This window comes from Colius striatus, chromosome 3, assembly GCF_028858725.1.
Source record: "Colius striatus isolate bColStr4 chromosome 3, bColStr4.1.hap1, whole genome shotgun sequence".
NCBI classification, from domain to species: Eukaryota; Metazoa; Chordata; class Aves; order Coliiformes; family Coliidae; genus Colius; species Colius striatus.
The window spans coordinates 74,077,410-74,096,354 of NC_084761.1; the positions used below are offsets into that span (position 1 = coordinate 74,077,410).

Here is an 18,945-nt window from a genome sequence, read left to right on the forward strand (position 1 = left end):
AGTACAACTGCAGTAGGTGGGCCTTAAAAGATGCAAGAAAACTGCCTGTGGGGGCCAGGGACCTGGCAGTAGCTGTTAAAATCAGATCAAATCTCTGTTCCCCAAGGCAAACAGCAAAATAGTGAAACTGCCAAGGAGGACTCATTCCTGTGCAGTTCATGACCTCTGGAAAAAAAAAGCAACAAATTCCATTTCTCCTTTCACATTTAACATCTACTCTTTATTGCCAAGGAATATGTTTTAATAATCTGTGGTGCTCAAGGTTTGATAAACATCAGAAATCTCTTTGCTGCTGTTACATGATATCTGACATACATTTTCCCCCCACTCATAGCTTTGCATTTTCATGCCAACGTTACATAAAACATACTGGACTTCTTTAAAGTACAGGTTGGAGTTTCCCTGCAAATGCTTCTAAAAGAAGCTGTTCAAGTCCAAACCCAATTTTTTGACTTTTTATGCTTAATGAAGTTCCAGCACATTCCTGTGCTAACCTACATTATTGTTTTTACTTCCAGTAAAATAATAAATAGAAAGCTTTCACATTTAGGTATCTAGAATGATTTCTGTGAGGAAAAGGAAGGGGAAGAAAAATTACTATTTTTCAATTTGCTGCAAGTATATTTTACAACCAACCAAATATCTCTGCAAAAAGATGCTAAGTAAATCAATGTCTATTCTTAACTTTGACCATATGTAAGTGTAACAGCCTGAATTACTAAACACCACAACACTCAATCCATGTATCTGTTGTTTCTTGCTCAGATTTGAAAAAAAACACTTGGTGCCTAGGTAGCATGGCCATAACTGTCAGTCAGCTTGAATATCTCCAATTTGAATTTTTTTAAATGGTAAGTATTCAAGGCAAGATGAACTATCCAATAGTTTAGCAGTGATTTCTTTTCCATCCCTTTTCAATCACTAGTAAAGCATGCCCCAGATATAATTCAAGAACTGGTACAGTTATATATGAAGCTATGGTAGTTGCAAACTTAGATGGGCTACGCAGAACAGCCAATTTAAATTACAACTGTTGTTTAAGTCTATTGAGGTTGTGCAAATATGCCTTTGAAAGATATAGTTGGAAAGCACTATTCACAGATTATGTCTGGATGACATAATTGTTTACAGTTGTGAAGCTTGAGCTTCTGAAGAAAAAAAGAAAGGAGTGCAATAATATACTATATTTAAGAAGCAGAATTTCCTGATGTTTATGGGCATAAAATCAATGATTAAAACAAGAAGGAAAGAAAGGAACTCTTCCTTCCTACAGGGTATTCCTGCTGCAAATCTGTCTCCCAGTCTTTTCACAATGTCTTGGTTCTAGTTCCTTCGGGCAGCATAAAGGATTTCTCCTCCTACAAGACAGATATTCCTGTTCTTCCATTTACTGTCAACACACCAGAGATGTATTTCTGTTACATCCTCTCTTCCCTAGGAATGCATAAAGCAACAAGGGTAAGATGAATACATGCATCACACCAAGTCTTAGGAACTGGAACTAAGGAACGGAGATGGCAGAAATAGCTTGTCACATTTGTTAGCAGAGGGAAAATAAAGGGGAAACAAATCAGCTATCACTTGACAATTCATTCCCAAAAGTTCAGTTTATATTCTACTTTCTGTCCTAACCAGATTTAAGATCACCTTTTATCTGTAGAGGAAAGTGGCTAAATTGAGCTTGTAATTCAGTACCAGAGGCTCCTGCTCAGAACAGGCACAAATATGGCTAGCAGAGGTGTTCAAGCACCCTCAAACAACAAGCTTCCAAATCCTCACTCGTTACTTCTGAAAATCTTTGCAATTTAAAGCCACATTATATAGATCATGGTAAAACTTAACTGATGGGAGTGTATGAAGGAAAAGGATAAACTTAAAGCAAATATTTTTTTTCACCTTTCCTCAACAGAAGAATGCAGAGTTCAGCTGGCTGATCAGAGAAAGGTGTATCTAGACAGCAGAACCAGCAGAGTCCAGCAAGATTATTAGGTCAGGCTTCACAGGTCATGAAAGCAGCTATATCAGCTCCAGAGGCAACAAGAAGCCACTAGCAATTTAGCTGATTTAAAACACTGCAGGGCCCCAGTCCTCAGCCAGCTCACATGTCTACACAACAGTTCTGCAGGCACAGATTTCTGGAAAATTCAATGTTACACATGGCTACTCAAAATCAGCTTAAGGCCAGCAGGAATTACTGGCTTTGGCAAGCACCTCTACACCTCCCTTCCTAGTGACTGGGCAATATTCATCAGATATAGTACTGCCTTGCTTGAATGCACGGACCCAGCTGAGGCTCACCACTGGAGCTCTTAAATCTGGAGACTCTACTAAGAGCTACCTGGGGTTTACAAAGTCAACAGATGTAGCTCCATTCAAATATAGGGGCTACTAAGCTATGCAACCACCTTAGGTGCTATGGGAACACTGCCCAAACTGCAGCACAGGGAGCCCAATGACCCAGGAGGTACCAGACCCTAGGCACACATGCTCTTTGTACCTATGCATGTACAAGTCAGGTATCGCAGAGTTGCACAAGGCTTCGGTGTGCCCCACACTCTGCATATGACCACAGAGAGCCCAGAGAGTCAGCTAGCACATGAGCAATGCCCACTTTCTGGGGCTTTTTGACTGCCTGTAAATCCCTAACCATGCCATGTTGCACTGCTAAGCCGACCTTATGCTTTTGGGCCACTTGGCCCCAGAATTGAAAAGGTTCTGATGTTGAGTGGCTCTCCTGCAAGAGCTGTCCTGTGGTTATGCTGAGCCAGGGTGATAAATGCTGCTGCCAAATCCAAGAGGGCTGTTCTGTGAGCTGCCCACACCCACAACACAGAGGTTATCCAAGATTTTCCATTCTCTGGCGTATCCCAAACACCACCTGACATTATCCTGAATAGAGCAGTTGACTGTTTTTCCTCTTATTTACTTCCCATCCACTTCCTAATCTCAGTCTGGCATTTTTACTCCCGTAACTTGAATCGTAAAGTTATAAAGGACAAGAATATTCATGCACTGTTATAAAAAGAGAATACATAATATTGGAAGCTGTGATGGAGAATACTAGACCACAGTCTTTGAAGTTATTTGTCTGCAATTTGCTTACATAAAAGTTTGTATGCAGGCTTAAGTGCTGGGTGTCTAATACTGCTCATCAAATTTTAGCCAAGCCAAATAGAATAAGCAAGGTGAACTACTCTTGGGAAGATAAATTGTCTGCCAGAATTTTTGATGCAAGTATGAGAACACCAAGAACTCACAGGTTTTCAAAAAGTATGTAGAAATCTGGAATCCAAGGACTTTCAGTTCTCTAAGATCATATTTTAGAAAGTAAATTTTAATCGGGATTGGGTGGCTCAAGAGATTGGGTAATAGTATTTAAAAAAGCAAGTGATTAATCTCTGATCAACCAGAGTGTAAGGACTAAAGAGCATTTAAGGTCTCAAGTACCCCTGGGAACTAGCCAACTTAGTCTAATACCGTGGGTGCTGACTCTAGGCAGATTTTGGATTTTGTGTTTTCTCATGCACAGTCCTCAAGCTTATGAGTAGCCTCTTCTAAATTTCAAGAGAATTATTCTATTATCCTCCCAAAAATTATGTATTACAGTTATGCCTACAAAGAGATAACAGCTGCTAGATCCCAGTTTCACCGGTAACACTGTGCTGACAAATACCCTCTTCCTCTGTTTCCTTTTTAACTGCATCTATGTGTTGAATCTTAATTAAAAACTTCCGAAGGCAGAGTCTTCAGATACCATATAGCATCCAGCATAAAAAAGTTGAGAAGAGTTTTACTGGTAAGCTTGATACTTACTTTGCAGGAAAACAGATTTTGATCATTGCTGACTGCATTATTCAAAGATCTGAGATGCTCAGAAATTGAGACCAGGCATATCTGAAGACACAGCTCATAAATTCTCTTTAAAGTAACTATAATAGTGGATTGACTTTTGCTTTTTCAGTTGTTTTAGACAGAATCAAAGAACAGCTGGTGTAAAATTGCTGAAGTAGTCACCATTCTAATATAATTCTGCTAATACCTTGCTTATTAAGATTTTGTTTGACTGCAACACTTCTCCGAGAGGATGTAATTATCTTGCTTCTCCCTTGTCTAAACTTCCATTTCATTGACATATCAGATTCCACCCAGTCACTATTTAGGACTGTAAAAATAAAATACAGGCATTCACACTAAGAAGTGGAACATCAAACTACCCTGGCTCTGTTTCTCAAAAAATCCAGAACAAAACAAAACCTAGCCTCCTATGATAGACTTTATGTCACATTTCTTTTTTACATAGGTAACTTACTAAACATTGACTTCAGTAGTGAATTTTATGTGTTATTTAGAGGAACACTATTTATTTATTTATTTATCTCTCTTTGCCTCTTCATAGGCTTTTATAACAGCTCTGACAGTGCTCTCTGGGGACCATTCCATTTACCAGTTTGCAACTAGTTTTGCCAACAACTGATGGAATTCCTGCATTTGTTCTATGAAATGTCAAAATATATGTTGTTTCCAATAAACAGTATCAGGCCTGTAGTAATAGCTTGTGTTTTTCTTAAAATTTGCCTGTATTTTCTTTGAAAATAAACAGCACAACAAAACAGTGTGTCTGTCTGATGCATGTGGCATTCTCAGGACATATCAAGTTATGCTCTTTATGCAGTTGTTATGATTTAAGAAGCAACTACTGTCTGACCTCTTCAGGGGTAACAGGAGAAACTTAATAAAAGACAACATCCGAGAATTGTACAAAAAGAAAGGTATTTGTTTTTTTTTTCTGCTGCTGCATATGTGAAGTAAAAGCTGTAGAAATTATTTTTCTAGATCAGAAGTTGAGAGATTTTATTAACTCGTGTTACTGAGCTGTGAAGACAGTTTTTTGGCACAATTTTCATTACTTGTTTACAGCATCACCTCAGTTATCCAGATCTTCTTGTTATCCCCACAAGGGTCAAATTCCTGACATGTATTAATTACACTGAAAATTGCCCTGGATTACTTGAAACCTCAAATAACTGAACCTATTCACCATCCTCCTTTCTAAGTAACAGAGGATATAATGTATGGTAGAACATACCATACTATGACAATACTTTGTTCCTGATCCCTGTAACTTCAGAAATTAATACATAAACCTCACACTTCTTATCTAGCATGTCTGTCAGCTTTGTTCTCAAAACCAGGCTGGAAAGTCAGAGAGTGTTTATAGCATGGTCCTACCCACTGTCATGGGCTGTGAGGCAAGAGGACACAGGAAGGACAAGAAGGTTAAAACCAAAAACCACAGACCAGCATTCCTTATCCATGCACTGCTGGCCAAGGAAACAGAGCTGCTTCACAGTTCGGCCCTCTCTAGTTGCCAAAATGACCTTGGATCCCTCCCACAGTCAGACAACAACTAGCTGCACAAAAGTTTATGTCCCACTGACACTTGAGCTTTTACAGTTGTGGCTACTGGGCTCTATCTCCTTGTGCCCACTGCGAAGCAGCAGGCCCATCAGGCCTGCAGCTTCTCCCTGAAGGCATTCACCAAGCAGCTTCACAGGAACCTCTACAACTGCATTGTTGGTGCTTGGATGTACAGACCTACTGCCAACTCATACGTTCAGCCAACAGCAGGCATTAGCTCTAAGATGCCTCATGTTGCTAGGCAGGGGTGGTAAAGTTAGGACTGGTTTTGGAAAAAACAGCAAGCCTCCTTCCAATCAAACTAGAAATAGTATTCAAAGGACAACAGCAACAAGGCAGCTTTCATTAAGAAAAGGTATTAGAAACATCCAGGAATGCCTGGTAGCATCCTTGGGATTCGTTGGCTGTGCAGTCAAGCTACACAGCAACCAACCAACCCAACAGTTATAAAAAGCATGAAGCAAGAGAGCCAGCAGCCCAGGCTATCAGTTTAAGGTCTGAAGTTTGTTGCCCCACAACAGGTGCAAGGCTGAGACTCACATCTGGCACTCAGTTCAATGTGCCTCCCAACACACCCATATGAATTTGCAACGCACCAGGCCAAGTAACATCTCCTTAGCTGTGGCAGTGGAAAGTAGTGCAAATAATAGACCAACATTACCACTAAAAAGGAAAAGAAAGTGTAAAGGATGAAAAAGAGTAATGTTTACCACTGGCATTATGGGGAAACACAAGCTTGATTCTAAATAATTTGTGAGAACTGGTACAGTTCAAAAAGAAAAGTTGATGTGATGAAGGAGCACAGAAAACAGACTGAAGAAAGCTGAGTTGAACTCAGTACACACTTGGATGCATACACAGATTTAACAAGTTCAATACTCTCTCTTAAGGAGTCTGAAAAGAGAACTCCCTTTCACACGTTTCACAGTAATAAATCAGTGCACACTATTGCCCCAAACAGAAACAGACATTTGCCATCTGAGTAGCAGTGCTTCCCGCATGAAGATGAGGAGGCAGAAGCAAAGAAGTGGCAATAGAAAGAACTTTAATAGAAGTATGCCACTTCAAATAGCTGAGGATTTCCTCTGTATTGCAATATTAATTTTCTAGACTGTTAGTTTTATTGTTTATCTAGCAATGGGTGCGTAAACCTCCTACTAAGCTGTGGGACACATTTCCACATAGTATCAAAAGGCTATTCAGTGTTAAAAAGGTTAATAGTTAATGGCTTTGATGTCCCTCAGTCAGACAGTTCAGCCTCCCACCTTTTTTTTTTTTTTTTTTTTTGCACAAGCAATTAACTAAGCTGCTTCCTCTGCAGCATTAATTTTAACAGGTTTACAATAGTATCATTAGACTTCTGGACATTTAAGAGGAAGCACATTACAATGGGAAAGTACTGTGCCAAGCAGGAAGCAAGTGGCTTTAATCCAGGAGCACCGAGGAATGCAGAAGGCAAGAAAATTTCACTGTCAGGTATTTCGGCCTCTATGAACTCTTGACCACAGCATCAGACTGCAGAATTTTACTGGGCTCTTACACCAATGAAATCACTGTCCATGGATCTTTAAGGCATTAGTTTTCCACTAGTTTGCCTTTTTGCTTGTTTGCATTAAGCCAGAGAAACAACTGCAATGTGATCTTTGGGGTGAGACATGTTCCATTATCTGCATTCAGCACGTAGGCTCCTGCTAGTGACATGTGCATCATCTGACAGAAATCCAGTTGCAGCGCCCAGAAAGGTTTTCAGCACAGAAACAGCCCGAACAGTTGCTAGCAGACGTAAACTGCAACAGACTTCACCAAGTTGATTCACAGCCAGAAAGGGGATTAGAGACAGCATTCTTCTGCCACCATCTTCAGACTAAGGGCCAGGGTCACAACAGACCATTGCTAACTTGTGCTTGATCTCTTTCGCAAGAGGAGAAAGTAATGGGAAGCTTGAGCCTCTCTGGCCCATTCTGAGTTATCAGATCTGTCAGTATGACTGCTCTCGGTAAACTTTTGTTCTCACTCAATTCCTGAGGACTGGTCAAGTTAAGAGCTATTGAAAAGGCATCCTCCCCTTTCATAACTCTAGTGCTACTGTTTAACTCCAGATGGTATCACGTAGATTTCATGGGCAGCAGCACCCACCTCTCAGATACTGCAAGAACTCAGGGTAGCGGTAAGTATAGTAAATATTCTTACTCTGGTCAACCCCATTTACACTGAATTTAGCCCTCAGTCTCTCAAATAAAGACTGGTATCTAGCTGTTCCCTGCAGCAGAGCCTACACGTCACTGTAAAAGGCAGTTGAGTATCAGAGATGGTATTTATAGAACAGACCTACAGACTCCAACCTGTGAGGGGCTTTCCAGAATTAGGAAGTGAGAATACTAAGTATAGTTTTAACCACATACAGCCTTTAAGCCAGGGATTTCAGCATTAGCTTTCCCAGGTTCCTGCATCCTTTGATTTTGGCCAATAACTTAAGGATTGCACCTAAGTTAAAACTCCCCAGCTGCAGTTTCTTAACTACTTTAAACTTATCAAATGACACCCCCTTCCCAACTTGGTGAGATTCTGCCTTCCCTCCTACCTGCACTCCTGCTCATGCAGCTACATGCTGTACTATGAAGGAGAAGGGGATTTTGCAGCCAGATCAGTTGTCTACTCTGGCTAATAACCATTGGTGCTAGTGTTGGCACAGTAGGAAGTGTAGGAAAGTAAAATTCAGAGCAGCTGAAAGCAACCATGGCCTTGTTTTTCTTGTTCAGGACAAAAGCTGATACTTTTAGCCTCAAGTTATGGATATTTGTAGCTCTGCTTATTTTATGTGTGCTGGCCTAAACATATTCAGTACACCAGCTCAGTGCTTCTTTTTATACCCTCATTGGCAAATTAATCAGTTTTGCAATAGAAGTTGCCCAAAGATTGCATGTGCCTGGGTACATCTCCAACAATGCCACATCTATCACGGAGCGTGGGTGACACACTCACAGACTTAGGGCACTCAACTCATCCACTGAAAACTCCTGAAGATGGTATATAGTGCCATAGCACGTGGCATTTGCCCAACTATTCAGAGAAGTCATAAGCTTCAACACTGGGACTTGTCCTGAAGAGTTTGTCATTCTGCTCAGGAGTCTTTTCGTTTCTAAGACAACAGCATGAGGAAGGCAGTGGACTCTTCATTTAGTGCAGCCCTAAGCTACATAGTGAATGGCATTTTGTTTGTGAAACTATCACTTTTTATGATACTTAGAGATTATTCTTCAAAAGCTTGCCAGTTCCGAAATACCCAACCAGAGTCAGTAAACCAATGTAATTGCAAGTCATGGCTGAACCTGCAGAAGGACACTATAGGATTGAAAGCAAATGTAAAAATTAATCCAGGGGGCAACCTGCATTTTCCAAGGGTACAAAATGAGTCTCTGCTGGAAGCCAGCTGCCCTCCCCAACCAGAGGAAAGACTTGGTCATTTATAGTAAAGGTTAATGCCATGATAAGGACAAGTTCACATTTCAGCTGCCTAGCATTAGGGCTTCAGCAGCAGCAATGTTTTTCCTTTTGCCATTTTCAAATGTTATCTCTAGTATATTTCACTTTATTAAATCTCCTATATAAAAGAAAAAAAAAGTAAACAATCATTACACTAAGCCTTTATTTCTACAGTTTAATAAATAACATCTTTCTGAAGTCCATCTTTTTAACTGCCTCAAATCAGGTAGACTCCTCTTTTCTAAACAAGCATGTTTCTCTAAAGCATCGTAGTTGGCTTTCCCTTCTCAGGGTTGGGCAATAAAAAAGAGTCTGTATAAAACAAAGGAAAAAAATCAAAAATGTCCTCTGCAGTGACCATACTCTCTTGGTTTTAACACAGAAACCTCTGAATCTGCATATTAACATTTAAAATTATTAAATGTGAATAAACCTGAATATAAACCTATTGACTAAAGGCATGTTTGAAGATTCAGGTTGGGAGAGCAGTCTAAAAACAGACTGTGAATGACACAGGAATGCCTGTGATATTTTTGTAAGTGTTATTTATTATTTGTATTAACATACTGTCTAGGAGTCCTGGCCACAGAACAGGACTCATGGGGTGAGGTGTTAGACAAAAACAGACTAGCAGATGATCCCTGCCACAAAGAGCTTACACATATTATTAGCATTTGGCCAAACCAAGTCATGACATTCTCAGCAGTAGTGCTCAGCAGGCTCAGGGCACAGCTTAAGCTGACTGTGAAACTGCTGTACCTTTGTACCTAACCAGCCCAGTTTGGAAATGTATCTCAACAACATGACAAAGTTTGCATCTGTTCACAGCAGCTATGGTTCACAGCTGTCCTTCACATGTGCCCTACAAACCTTTATCCATCTTTTCTGGTGCCATCCTGATGCAATAAAGAAATTGTTTAGGATGCCCTGAGTGCTAATGAAAGACCTTAGCTTGCAAAAAGGGATAAATTTCTGGACAACTGGGAGAAAGGATCAGTGTTCTTAGTGTGATGAGTAGTGGTCCCAGTCAACAAGCAGCTTAGCTTATTGAATGCACTGTAAGCATTGCAGCTAAGAAAGCATCCAGGACAAAGGACTTCAAGGTCAGCAGTGAAGTTGGTCTGCAGAAGCCCTGGCTGAGTGGTGTCTGGGGTCACTGATGTAGGAAGCACACAGAAATCTGTGAGGGATCAATAACAGTCAATTCAGAAGCAAAGGTGTCACTCACTTCAAGTGTCACCTCCAGTCATCATAAACATTACACTCAGCTGGCAGCTGAGGACAGGGACCACTCATGGATGTTAAGCATAGCTCATGAGCCAGAGTGGGATGATGAACATGGAGACTAGTAGGAGCTGGCTGAACTCACCTCTCTGAGGATATGCATTATAGCTAAATGCAGCTCAGACCAGCCACAAGCAAATAAACAAGGTGAGGTTATTCACCTCCCTTTGGGTTTATCGATTAATTTCTTATTATTTCAGTCTCTTTTACATCCATACATCAGGTTAAAATTCAAGCTTGGAAGCACAGGCAACACAAGTTGAACCCAAGTACAGTAGTGGAGTATGACTCCCAACACATATGTCCCTGTCAGATCGATAGTTTCAGCATCAGAAGTTTTGGAGTCAAATCCATCACCAGAGCAAGCATATCCATTTCAACTAATAAAATACTAAATGAGATGCCAGCATTGTGTTTTGCATTTGTTTCACTAGATTTTCTCTAAATGAGAGGAGAGCAGTGCTTTCAAGACAGCATTTGCATGGTTAATTGGAAGCAATAAAAATTTTCAGTCTTGTCTAAAAAATCCCAATTGATTGTCAATGCAAAGTTTTTGTTTCTATTGGTTTGTATCTCATTTTTCCTCACCAATGTTATTTCCTGTATTCTTCCTGCCAAATTTGAACTGATGGCTGTTTTTCTTTTCTGTGATGAATTAACTACTGCGTCACTATAGATTGTTCCACACAGACTCTGTTTACACACAGTCTGGTTAAGAAACACCTGCTAGTTTACTTTTATGTCCTTCATGAAACTTAGAAGCACGTTCTGAACCACTGGCCAGACCTTAACTATTGTTTTAGTCAAATATTCAGATATCAGAACTGAAGGCAGGCATAGGAGATGTAAAGAAGTCAATTGCTATTCAGCAAGGAAGATCCAAAGAAACCATGGCAGAATGGTTTTCGCAGCATTTTGCTACAATGTTGACACTTTGCTTTCCATCAACATTCACAAGAATCCTTTTGGGATATGAGTGCCAAGAACTTACTGTTTTTTTAGACAGTTAGGAAATTTTCCTTCTGTTTACTTCACATGTTCCACAACTTACACAGCAAGACATTTTATAAATAGAATTTTGCCAGCAAATGAATTTGTCCAGCAGCAAGAACAAAATAAGGAAACAGAAATTATCATGTATTATGAATCTAGATATTGCAATAGAGCAGACTCTTTCCAGAAAGTACTACAAAGAATTAAAGCGAGAGTAAGAAATTAAAAGGAATAATGAGAAGATATTTTTTTTAATGGGAAAAAAATAAAGTAACACTGAAGTATGAGTGGTAAAAGTTATAAAAACAATGCACATCAGTTAAAGTGCCATGTATTTCTCTATCTTCTCTAATTATTTTTTGTTCTTTGAAACACACTGCAGTACACTTGGTTCTTGTATTTTAGTTCAGGTTCGTATCTACATGAAGGAAAATGAACTAATTTGTTGAATTTAATTAGAAGCATAAACTCCTGAAAGACAAATACAATGCTGAAATTTCTTTGGGACATCATTTGATGTTAAAATATCCCTGCAATTTATACAACAGTACAGCTCAACAGCAAGTTACCAGCACAAGCAGACAGGTAGCTGTTCTCAATTAGGCTCATAGCAAGGTCCCAGAGAACACTTTGCCAAAAGAAACTTCCTAGGAAAATAATCACAGAAAAAAAATCCCAACCTTGCTTTCAAAGGAATAAGGTTTTTTAAACAGCACATTACAGTTCTGTTTATCTTGATGCAATAACCATGCAATCAGGTGACTTTTGCAGAGTTCTTTTTTCCGTTGCTAAATCATACAAATATCACAAAGTTAAGCTGAAAACTGGATGTCACAGTAAACAGATTTTTATTCAGCAGTGCTGAAACATGAGCGGAGATCCAAGCTAAAGTTCAGTCCCTCAACTTTGTCTTGACTACTTCCTACTATTATATGTGAGATTCTTTCACACAGCCTCTGAAGTAAGTGTCTGAGCTCCTGTGGGGATTGTTGAAGGAACTGAAGTAATGCTATAAACTCTCTTAAACTCTGTCAAACAAAAGATAGGGCAGAAACCTTTTATTTTCTCACAGAGTGACATTATTCAGGGACAGGAAGCAAAAACTAGAATTTTTTTTTGAAGGGAAAAAGACAGTCAATATATAGTGGCTAGCATCATAAAGGAAATCTTACCTATGATGATGATGGAACTTTTCTATTTCTATAGAATTAAATGCATAATAAGATATAGTTGTACAAAACTGCAATGAGTAGAAACCTTAAAAATTAGTTGTGTCTATTACAAATGTCATAAAAAGTTAAAGAAACCAACAGCAACTCAATGAAAACACATGCTGGTTTTGTAAAAATCACTTACACATTCATTACATTCACTGTACTCTAATAATCCATCTTTGTAACACTTCTGCAGCTTCAGATGGTATTTTAATTAATAACTTAGCCAAAATTGTCCTCCAGTCTTAAACTATTAAATAGATGAAATGTTTCTGGAAAGCTGACAGTCTTGGAACAAAGGTGCTCGCTATCAGTTTCTCACAAGAGAATATTTCTTCTAGAAACACATCTCTTTCAGCAAATCCTGTTATTCCTATGTAGCTTTAATACGTTCTTTGGGTGTTTTCTGAATTTGCTTTTTGGTGGAAGCTTTAGCTTTCTGCAGAACATTGTACAGGAATGAGAAAGCATTTCATCAAACTTAATAGTCACTGTAAGTCTGAATACCAAAATATTGATCCTACATTTTATTTCATTAAAGCTATGTATAATTTCTGCTGCGATAACAGAAGCAGTCAACACTTCTGGACATCAAAGCAAATTAAAAACAAGCCCGTCAAGCTGAACACGTGTAATTCTATATGTAATTCTGCACACAGTCCACATTCTGACTTAGATTTGCAAACAGACAAAGATTATCTTTGTGTATTTGTATGGATTGTTCTTAGTACAGTGGTGTACAGATCCCTGAGTCCTTTAACATTATAATACTATAACCAATAAATTTTGTTTACATGAATGGTATTCTGGGATATAGGTTTGCAAATAAGCCATTCCCTCTTTCACTGCATGAAGAAGTCATTGGTAAGAGTTTCAGAGTAACTGCAGATTCATCTAGCATTAAACACCAGGAAAAGTTTGAAGAATTCAATCTGTCAACACTAGACCAGTTATACATAATACTTCACAGCACTGTTATAAGAAGTCACTCAAACATGAAATATAGCCAAAATTTTTACACCTGATAATACTCCCAGATTAACATCTCACTATGTCTGTAATACAGGCTTCAAGTCTACTGTTTCTTCCCTTCAGTAAAGCATACTTCTTAATTTGTCCTTACAATATCAAAGGAGAAAAACAGAGCATCATCTGGAGAATTAGACTCAAGTAGACATTTTACAGAGCTACATAATGTATGACTGTTTATGTCTCTGGAGGTTAAAGATGAAACAAAAGGGACTTTGAGACTTTCACAATTACTCATAATTTTTAGCTCCAACTCTGTAAAAAAGAAAACCTATCTATTCTCTCTACTAGCAACCTAAATGCTTATTCTATCAGCTATCTAGAATAAATTAATTAATTCTAATGGAATTATTAAGTTAGACTTTTTAGGAGTTCAAAAGCATATATTTCAGACAAGAAAAAAAGGCACTGAAACTTTCACAGTATTTCTACATGTACTGGAGGAAATCACACTCACTGGGGTAAAATAACTGGAAAGAAGTAACTATATATTACGTCAAGCCAACCAAAGCTAAGATAATAAAGAAAAACTGGCAATAAATGGAGGAATGTCTTTCATATGTACCCAACTAACTAGGAGTTATATCTGCTTATGGACTATAGTGTCAATATTTTTTTTTTCAGACATACAGACATGGTACAATTAAGAGAAAGGAAAAAGATAACACTCTGTGCTAGAACATACTCCTGATGTCTGCATTGTTTTTAAGTACAGACATTATTTTACAATTCATGTAATGTACTAGAACACTTGATCACTGAAATTCACATACAACCCTTAACCACTTATCACTGTAAGTAAAAATGGCAACACAAGTCAGCAGATTTAGAAGCAGATACCTTGGAAAGCAAGGGGCCCTTTGGATGGCTTGCTTTGTTTGGAGCAATTTATTCACAGAACAGTAGACAAAAACACCTACTGGTAATGTTCAAGAACCCAGAAGCACCAGTGACCTCTTTTAATAGCCTAATTATTTATTAGGGAAAATATTTAGAAAATTAATCACTAAAGGTAAGTAGAGGACACAGGTAGAGAGGTAAAAGTTACTTTCAAACATAAAAAAAACCTGCTGTACCATTAATAGCCTGAGAATGCTTTTTTGGTAATACTTTGAAGATCTTGCAAGAGATTTTTTTCTAAAGGAATGAGAAACATACACACACATAATGACATTCTATATGTCCCTCCTACTAAAGCCACCTTACCTTTGGGATGTTACATATGAATAAGAAAAAAACCAATGTAATTCAATATCATCCTCTTAAAACAGTCATAACAAAAAATGAGTCTTTTCTGAAAGGGAGCCAAGGAAAAGAAAACTGCACTACTGCTAACTTTTGCAGCTTTATAGCAAATATTTCTTTCAAATTGGACTGCATAGCAATAAAACTAGATGGGTTTTTGAAGCAAAAGAAAGGCACACAAGAAAACTTTAGAAAAAGAATGTTGGGGTTCACAAATTAAATTCTAAAATTAGGTAGTATTCATGCAGAAATATGCTTGCCAATCTACAGGTTGAAGGACTTTTGAGGCTTGGGGCTATGTAGTAACATTATAGAACCAATTTAGAAATGAATGTAACATGGTCTCTAATTCGCTGAAGCTTTTTTATGTGGTTTATATAAAGGAACCTTAACCTCAGCTATCAACCAGTAAAATGTTCTGAATCTTGCACAATTGACAGGAACAGAAAGGAATCATGTATATAAGTATATTATTAGTCTAAACTGAGGATGGCCACCTTTCAACATGCTCAGGGATCTAATCCTGTTAGACTCAACACCCAACCACATCCCCACCTTCTTCCCCAGCATTCCTTGAGGTGACCTCCTGGGCATCCAGTGCTCCTGAAAGCCCATGGGCTGTCAGTATGCTTCCTGTGGCCTTCCTCATTTGTAACAGATTATGGTCAACTTCTACTCTGCCCTGAAAGTCAACATGAAGCAGTTCCCTAGACAGTCCCACAATGAATGATATCTGCAGACTGTGGTATTTTCAGGAAACAGAAAGTTAGACAAAATATACAAGTACTTTTCTTTCTTTCCAAAAAACTATCTTTTTGTGGTGGTGGCTTCTAATGTAGACCTCCCAGTCTTTCTAAAGCTATCACCACAACTGGAAGATGATGTATAAACATGAAGACATTCATCCTCTAAAAATATACTCTGCTTCTTGAATACTACTGGAAGATCTTGAGGTGACTACATAGAGAGCTCAGATTTCAGAAGGACTATCCGTGTTTAGAAGGTTAGAAGAGTTCAAATTACAAAAATAATTGCTATGTGAATCACACAGCCATAAAATCAAGGTGCAGAAAGCAGCACAAAGATTTTTCTCCATTTGATATACTCACCAAACCTGCAATGGGGGTCGGTAGTCTATTGATCTTTTTTACCAGTCCTGGCTTTATTGCATTCAGCAACCTGTTATGACAAAGAAGTATTTATGAGTGGTAAGTCACAAAATACAAATTATCAACCACTTGTCTCCAGTACATAAGGATTTCAGTATGGCTGGAAAGGAAAACTCTCTCCCCCTTTCTACTCTCCTGAAAATACATGTGTGTACCTGAAGTTTCACCACTGAAATGAAGAAAGACTAAGAGAGAAAATATCCACAGTACTACAACAATATTTGGTTTATATCCTTAATTGATCTAATCATATCAGTTTTTACAGGCTCTGAGTAAATTTTGTCCCATCAGTCTGCTCCATTGCCTAGATACCAGTCATGCCTGAAACAGCCTGAGAGCAGAAACCTGGGAGGCATCCAGGTATCACCATAGCTTGGGGAGAACAGTCTGACAGTTTCTGCACTGCAGGGAAGTGAGAAAGGACATATACTTTAAGAATGGCCCATCTATTTTCCCGCATCTGTACTTGAAATTCAATAACATCTTTGTATATGTTATGGAAAACAGAAGTCCCCATAAAACATAAATATAAGAAGACAAAGAAGTGCCAAATAACTCATCTCATCATGAAAATATCACTAGGCCAGTGATAACACAGCTGAAAACTGTACAATGGGAAAGATTAGGAGCCTCCACCAAACAAAACTCCTCGCTACCCATGAACATGCTTACAGAAGTGTAGACATGGTTAGAATATTCCAAAATATGACCACACCTCTAAAAGTGTAGATTTTTAATTATAAAATCCTGTAGCAACAAATGCTATTTCTTTACCACTCTTCCCCAAAGAGAAAACCTTTACACTTTTTATCCAAAGACAAATTCAAACAGTCCCACCCACTGGGAAGAAAATCATCAGGTCAAGACATTCACTTCAAGTTGAAGATCTTTGAAGAGAAACAAAGATGTCTATGACAATTTAAAGCTCTCTAAAAATGAGAATAGCTGCTATGGAAGACAGGAATCTCACTTTGTGCTGACACTGTCTTCATTCAGGAATCAACTCTTCTGGCAGCCTGCTGTGGTGGTAACATTCCTAATATTTGAGAGGTCTGGCTAAGAAGTTTATCCTAACTAAAGGAATATTCCTTTCAACTGAAAGCTAACAGTCTGTGGTTGTCTCCAATAACACAGGGTGTACCACTCCTACAAGTTTGACCAAGAGCCACCTCTCCATAGTGTCACGTTTGATTCCTTCTTATGCTTGTGCCAGTCAGCAAGAACATTAAGGAGTCTATCCCTCCCAGGGGTGGATATGTGGCTTTGTTAACAGTGAAGTGATTGTTTTTTCCTCACTTGTCTTTTTTTGCCCTGAGACAGTGGGGCAGTTGGGTCTCTGCAATTACTTGGAGAAAACAGGGGAGTGGAAGGAGACGTGTTATTTTAAATGTTCTCTATAATCACGGTTAATAAAGCTTCTGTCTGACTTGTCCTAAATTGTGCTTGTGTTATCACACACTGGGAGTCCCTTCATCAACAACATCACCTAATCAGGAGTGGCAACAAACTCAAATGACATTTTTGGGAGAGGGAATATTTTCTTTCTCTTCTTGCTCTTAAAAACTCTGTAACCCAAAGCTCATACAAATTGCTACGCTAGTCCTGCTTTCTGCCTAAGGTAGAATCAAACACTATTATGTCCTAAAAACAAATAATGAAAGAATATACTGTTATATACAAACAATTCACTTTTCTCCCTAAATGCACAGAATGGCATGAAAAGAAACACACATCTCCCTTCCTACAACCACGATTTTCTTTCACAAGTAGAATACAAATGTTACTTCTTTTCCCCCCCCCACAGGCACTAACCTATCTTTCAACCTTGCACACCAGCAACCTTATATTTTTTTTTTCCATTTAGCTTATTCTAAATACTGTAGCTCTTGTGATTTTGATTGTCAATCTGCCTATTCTGTTTCAGGAAAAAAAAAAAGGATATATTGGCTAAAGCGGCCCATTTTCTTTACTACTCAAACATAAATACACCAGGCACCATAATCAATATTGCAGGTGCAGATCGAAAGCCATAGACAATAATACAAAGTAACATAAAAAGGTCTTAATGGAAACCTCAAAAACCAAAGCACATTCTAAATAAATCTAAATAATTCTTAAATAAATCTTGGCTTCCCTGAGAAATATGGGAGGATAAAATGAGAGGAAGGAAAGGAGCAGGGAATAAACAGCATTTTAGATCACTGTTTTGAGTCTGAAGAGGGAGGAAATGGGATGAGGCAAGATGGAAAAGCCTGGGGAAGAAAGGTCTCTATTATTAAAATGTTTACCTCCTGTTGGAAATGTCTCTAAACAGTCTGGCACCAAAATCCCCAGGACTTGCTCACTGCAGAACGTGCCAAGGGGAAATTTCTTCCAGAACAGACTGGCTACTTCTAAGTTATTGCCTTATCTAGAGCAAAAGTCCAATACCAAGTCAAAATACCAAGTGGCTTAAGCTTGCTTGGCTACCAACCTGGCTGAAAAGCTGTACTGTTTATACAGAGCATCTCAATGGTCACCTTCACTCACACAGTTAACTATCTGTCCCTGCTTCTCAAAAAAAGCCACTGGATACACCTCTTCCTACATTGGTCAATACACACAAACTAAATTTCCTGTGTTGATCTTGACTCATATAAAGCACCTTAGCCATTTTGCACTGAAAGATTGAGTGCTAGGCCCTCACCCACAGCCTAAGGGAAAGAGTCTGCAGGAGAGAAAACACCTACATCTTCCCTCAGCAGCCCCCAACAACTTTGGTGTCGTGCTTTCTTTCCTTGCTGATCCTAACCAAAGAACTTGGCTGCCCTGAGCCTCCTGTCCTCAGTCATGTCCCAGGTTAAAGAGTTTGCAGGAGAGTAAAGTTGCAGTGCACACCTTCCTCTGGCAGCCCCACTGTATCCACAACTCTAGCCTTTGTTCCTTCCCCAGTCGGAATCCTAACACTAACTCTAGTCCTAATTCTAAGAACGTACTCACACATGACCCCAGCAATCAAGTTTACAGAGGAGAAAACATTTGCAGCCTAAACCTTCCTCTGGTTCCATTACATTGGCCCCATTTCTAGCCGCACTACAGCCAGAGTTCCAGGCTTTGCCACTCTCCCAGAC

The 18,945-nt window shown here is 38.8% G+C and overlaps 1 protein-coding gene across 1 annotated transcript in view; it reads right to left on the reverse strand.

Moving 5' to 3' along the window:
- LIMCH1 (LIM and calponin homology domains 1) overlaps positions 1 to 18,945 on the reverse strand; it is a 181,519-nt gene that overhangs the window by 84,526 nt on the left and 78,048 nt on the right. The window contains 1 exon segment of the mRNA XM_061992263.1: positions 15,776 to 15,845. Coding sequence (XP_061848247.1) covers positions 15,776 to 15,845 — 70 coding nt within the window.